The 6,000-nt window shown below is 40.0% G+C and overlaps 1 protein-coding gene across 5 annotated transcripts in view; it reads right to left on the bottom strand.

Annotated features, from left to right (window-relative positions):
• Positions 1–5,315, bottom strand: part of ZNF711 (ZFX family zinc finger ZNF711) — a 27,597-nt gene extending 22,282 nt beyond the window's left edge. Inside the window, exons 1-4 of one of the 5 annotated variants that reach the window (XM_089904304.1) lie at positions 5,176–5,315; positions 3,291–3,418; positions 2,082–2,343; positions 1,612–1,716 (exon numbers count right to left, since the gene is read on the bottom strand). In XM_089904304.1, the coding sequence (XP_089760430.1) occupies positions 1,612–1,690 (79 nt within the window). In that variant the 5' untranslated portion in view covers positions 1,691–1,716; positions 2,082–2,343; positions 3,291–3,418; positions 5,176–5,315. Of the gene's footprint in view, positions 1–1,611; positions 2,344–3,290 lie in introns of all 5 variants that reach the window. The other 4 variants (XM_089904303.1, XM_089904307.1, XM_089904306.1 and 1 more) reach the window with 4 other exon arrangements.
• Between the last annotated feature and the right edge of the window lie 685 nt (positions 5,316–6,000).

Genomic DNA, 6,000 nt, shown 5'->3' on the forward strand with positions numbered 1-6,000 from the left:
TTGAGGAGGAACAGTGGAAAGAAAGGTAAGAGGAACACCAAGCAAATATTCACCAGCACCAATCAGACATTTTTTTCACTCTTTGAAACGAATCAAGTTTTACTTGCCAATGGGCAACTTCTTCAGGAGTGAGGGGGGTTCTGGCACTTTACCAGATACTACAGGGTAGGTAATATTTTGTATTAAATGGAGAAAATACTGCCTTTCTTCCATTTAAAAATATCTTACTTTTAAAAGGTAAAAAATTAAAGTTGAAATTTCAACCAAAACTTAATTTATCACACTGAATTTCAAGTGTTCCAGAATTTGAAAAACTATCTCTAGCAAAGAATTCACAAAATTATTTGTGAAATCTCTTATGCTTCAACCTTTTGTCCTTCTTCTAGAGTTTATTCCTATACTTTTTTTTCACATAAAATCACTTCTAAGTCATCAATAATCAACACAACTCACTTCTGACTATTTCAGCAGAATAAATCCATAATTCCTTTCTATTTCATGAACTACACAGTCATCTCGATTCCCACCATATTAAATCTTAATCTACGCATTGCACCTTTACCATCAGACAGAAAGGTCAAGGAATCAGAGAACTGGGGAGGACATTAAATGTTTTCTAGTCCAACCCCTTCATAAAAGTGAAATATGTAATTTGCCCATTTACACAGATAATTTAATAGGCCTGCCAAGACTAGAATCTAGTTCTTCTGGCTCTCATTACTGTGAGCTTTACAACAGAGGACAAAACAACATATTCAACCATATTATCTGAAAACAGTAGGAGCATTTTCTTAATTGAGTAAAGTATCACTTGTTGTAATCCCCCATTCCTAATTTCATCTTTAACAATTCCACAGTATCTCATGTTTCTGTTTACTTTTGGTCCCAATTTACCATTTACCTTTTTTACTCTCACTCTGATCTTTTCTTTAATTCTTACCACTCTATGCCCGCCTCTTACACTTCAGATACCCCTCTCTTCTATCATTCAGACTGAACCTGTCCAAATTCAGTTTCTTTGTTGACTGTCAAGTGAGTCTTATCATCTTCATCAAAATGACTACTGTTAAGAGGCTACTGAAAAACTTGGCCACAAAAGTAGGGAATTTTTTTTTCAAAAAAAATAAAAAGGTAATGCTATTAGTAACAACTTTCTGAGGATATGGCATCAGAATATAATTAATCCCCTAGTGCAAGATATTCCTCTATCACTATATAAGCATCTAACTGACTTCTTTGAAATGACTGAAGTACTTCCTTTTTCAGCTTTATTAACAATGCAACTTAAAATGTATTTTATATTTTAATATTTCCTACACATGAGAACTGATGCAGGTATTTATGCAAACTGAGGTTTTCATTTCCAATGACATATTACCACTATATTCCAAGTTTCCTTATCTCAACCTTCCCACAAAATTATAAGAATGATTTTATCTAGACTACTGACACATCACCTTACTTTAAGAAAATAAGCCCTACAAATGTATTTTCCTGGCAAAAGAACATTTTTTCATTGTCATTTCTCCCCTTCCCCAATACAGTTTTGATATTTAGTATGTTCTGACTTTTAAAAAAGAAAGAAAAAATATAACAAAGAAAATGCTTTACCAAAATCCTGCATAATCATGGTATGTGCCATTCTAGAGTCTGATGTGTGCAATCCAAGACTCCCACCACCTGAATCCATACTTAGCAAAGTTCATTCACAAATCTCTGTAAAAGAAACGGTTTTAAAAATAGTTTAAATACATTTAGGCCAAAGTCAGTTGCTTTGAGAAAATAATGCAATTGAAAATGTGCCTCTCAACCAGGTGTGCAAATCTCATTACAAAGGAAAACAAAACAAGCAAAAACCTTGATTAGATGCTTTATGTGACAACCAAAAATAAAAGAAGGGTCAAATGGAAGTAAACCAAAGATAATGGAGAATAAGCACAGTAAGGGTGATGAGCCATAGGGAAGTGAAAGAAGCAAGCAAAAGAACAAAACTGTAGCACTGAGATTCCACTTAAAATGTTATTAAATAAGAAGAAAAAAGAGAACAAGATGACAACAGACAATAGTTGGGATATTTATACATTACTAGAGGACTCAGGTGTCTAGTATTAGTGAATTTCATCCAGTGGCTCTCATCCATTTCTTCCAGACCCAGCTCAGCTCTGCAGCGTAGTTCTGCAGATAAACGTGTGTTTCACCTCTGGCTCCCGGGGTTCTACTTATAATGTAAAATGTTCTATCCCAGTTTCCCTGGAGTTCTTTGAGCCAGTAAGGACGTCTGGCCTTATTCTACTACATTCTCTTGTCTCACAGTTTTGAGGACTCATGAAACATGACTGCTTCCTAAATATAGTGGAGATAAGATCAATCACATACAAACATTTAGTAAATTGGTTCTTTCAGAATATCTTTTACTTGTAATTGTATGACTAATTTTTTTCATTAATGATTAATAAAGTCACACTAGCCTCATGCTAGTTTTGAAAGCAAGGGCTCAACCTATTTCATTTCAAATGACTTATCCTATATTTAAGATCACCAGATCGTATGGAACCTAAAGTCAGGTTCTGTAACTCAACGTATTTCTTACAACTACATGTATACTTCGCTTTCAAACATAAGATTCTAAGTAAATCAACCAAAAAGTCTGTCAATTCTATAAAACATTTCCTCATTTTTAGTTAGGAATGTTTAATAAATTGGGCTATACCACACAAAAGATGCGGTTGCATCATTAAGTTTTAGAAACTTTTAGAAAGCTGCCATGTAAGACAACTTAATCTATCCTTAAGTACCAGAGATCACTAAGATTTTTTCCCTTGTCTCAAAATTTGATAGGTGTAAAAGAGGCAGGAAAGTCTCACAGAGTAATCTTTATTAACATTTGAGTCATGTATATCAAAATCCTACAGCAGCAGGTTATTTTTCTGTATATTAAAATGATTCAAACAAAATTACTTCATGTGTGAGCAAAATTACAAATTTTTAGAAACTCTTAGCTATATTTCTCTATCTTTTTTCAAATACCACATTATTTTCTGCCTTCAAAATGAAGTCAAGAGGGGCCAAGAGAGTTCACAATAAACTACCTGGGGCTTCAGAGAGATAAATTAAAATGCCATAAGGACTTATTTTTAACATTTAAAACAGTGTACTATTCCAAATTTAATTAGAGTAATTGCTTTCTTTATCACATAACTAATAGAACAATTATAGATGTCTTTAAAATGTTTTAACACTTAATTTTGTTTAATTATTAAAGATAAAACATTAAGTAATTTGTTAATCACCTTAATATGAGTATCCTGAAGAAACTGTTGATTTTCTTACATATTGTAAAATAAAATCTGCAGCACTTTCTTTTTGTTATTTTTCCTTCTGAACTACATTACTTTCTTTGGAAAAACGTTCTTTTTACCTATTGTAAAAATACATTCACAATTAGATATTTTAAAACATTTTAAACCAAATCTCTTACACAACTTAAGAATTTTTCTTTACACTTTAATGTGCAGGGTGAGATTAGGAAGGGTTCATATGCTCAAAACTGCTAATCTAAAAAGCAACCGAAGGGATTGCAACAGAAACAACTACCTAAAATGACATAAGCAACGTTATTTCACTTAGAATTCGACCACCTGATTAAACCAAAATCTTCCCTAAAGCATATTTTAATAATCACTAGCAATACCTTATTTTGGAAAGTAAAACAGAACCAACCAAGGGCAAGCGTTACCCTTGCCAAATTCATAGAGAAAAATCTGCACTAGTGCTCAATGAAGTGTAAAAATTTTAACACACAGTGCAACTATTACGGGAAGTATCACACTGCAAGAATACCAAACAAATAAATTGGAGCACCTTTTTCCCATATAGGAAGTTTCAATAAGATCAATAATGAATGAGGTATGAGAACAGCAGTGTGTTAAGGATTCAACAGCCAATAGATAGCTAGGCTTCTCAGTCTTCTCAAGAGTGTATCTCCCATCCTTATTGAATGGAGGTACCCACCAAGCACTCTTCAAGTAAACATCTTTCCATAAATATGTGCGGAGCAGAAATCACAAAACAAAAATCAAAGCAAGACAACCCCACCCCCACATTTTACTCTCATTTGTCTCCTCGTCTCCTCTAAACATAGTTCACTCAGGACCTAGCTTCTCAATAATGTAAATAGGGTGAAGGACAGGAGAGAAATCCTAAGGCGGCAGAGCAAGAGAATGTGAAAGTAGTATTAGCAGAGATAGGAGACAAAGGAGCCCTGGCAAGTAGCAGTATTGCAGCTTTGGACGCAGCCCTCTTCCCGCAGAAGTCTCCCTTTCCCATGATCATGCCAAGTTTCAATCATTTTGAGCAGAATGCACACATGTGCCCTCCCATATATTACCCATCTGCCTGGATCTTCAACCAAACAAGAGAACCTTCGCAGTGGAAAGTCAAGAGAGCGAAGAAACAAGAATACCCTTACCCCTCCTCCCGCACTTGGTGCAGCGGTCGCCACCGCTGCTACCCACGCCGTGCTGCCCAACCCCTCATCCTCCTCCTGCTACCTCTGCCCCGCTACACGGGAGACGGCGGCTGGGAACCAAAATGGTGGTGTTTTAACGGAGGCGACAGTTGCCGCACACGGCCCCCCACCCCCACTCCAGGCTCTGACATTTCCCTAGCCCCTAAAATGCCCGATTCGGTGCCACCTTCTCGCAAACGCCGCCATCCCTCGCGCGTTCCAAGGTTACCATTCGCGGCAGGCGGGGGGCGGGGGCGAGGTAGGGGCAGTGCAACCGAGAGGAATATTGCGGGGCGGGGGTCGCCGAGAGAAAATGCCAGGGGGCCGCCGCATTCTTCACTTCACTGTTTTGTTTTCCGCCATTTTCCCGTCACCCTAAACCACCGACGGCCTCCACGACGGCTCTCGCCCCCGGGGGCTCTGGCCTTGGGGAAGAACGGATCGGCTGAGGGGGAAGTAATTCTCTCAATTCCTCCAGCCACCCGCTGCTGCTGAGGAGAAACACTGTCTGCCCGAGGGGGAGGGAACGCTTAGGGACTAGACGCCACTTCCATTGTTCCCTTCGTCCTACACTACACGCTGGGTGGGAGCCTCTCCTCAACTCACGCTAACGACCCTGAGCGCAGCGGACCCGAGTCCCTCTACTTTCTCCTCAGGAGTGTCCTTACCTGCAGCCGCTACCGCCAGTTGGCTTCTGACCGCGCTCCGGATTTCTGCGGGGGGCGGCAGCTGTGGATCCGTAAGCTCCTCACATTCGGGTTTCCGAGGTTCCGCAGCTCGAGCCAATCACAAGCTACTCTGCGTCTGGGAGGCGCGCCGCCTAGTCCTCCTTTATATAGCGGCTGACTTGCTGAGGTTGCATTACGTCACGCTCCCCTTGCTGCAGGGTAGGGGGCCGAGGGAGGAGCGCGCACGCGCGCGCGGTCGATCCAGAAGCCCGCGCTGGGTTTCTGCCCGGAGACCCCGCAGACTTGCAAGCCGGGGCTGTGCCACCGGCCGAGACCCAGTGCGCAAGCCTCGATCTTGGCGCGACCCTGAGGAGTTTCCGTGGGAAGATTTTCTATTTTCCAGGTTTCTCAAAGGAGAGGAAGAGGGGGAGGGGGAGAATTAATATCTGAATGGCCACTCACTGAACCTCTCATAGATGTTGGATACCGTTAAGAAAAAATCGGCCCTACCCTCGAGGATTTGACCAATTAGGCTGACCAGAGTGATAAGAGGTTTACCTCCCCAAATGAAACCCTTGTGTGTTTTGCAGTTTCCCTCCTTCATTTCTTTTATATTTCGTAATGGTAGACAATTCGATGAAGAAAGTAAAGTGAAGAAAAGCATAGAAGGGAAAGGTGGACAAAGGACCTAAATGAAGTGAATATTAAATATCTTGAATGTGTCACTTTCAGCTTGTGTCTGAACAAAATGGGAGAACAGTGAGAAATTCAGTGGTGAAAGGTGGGGAAAAGAGTGATGCGATGTGACTAAAAGGTTGCATTTGC

This window comes from Delphinapterus leucas, chromosome X (genome assembly GCF_059928025.1).
Source record: "Delphinapterus leucas isolate spDelLeu-1000000601 "Yukka" chromosome X, BTC_Dleu_Yukka2, whole genome shotgun sequence".
Lineage (NCBI taxonomy): Eukaryota > Metazoa > Chordata > Mammalia > Artiodactyla > Monodontidae > Delphinapterus > Delphinapterus leucas.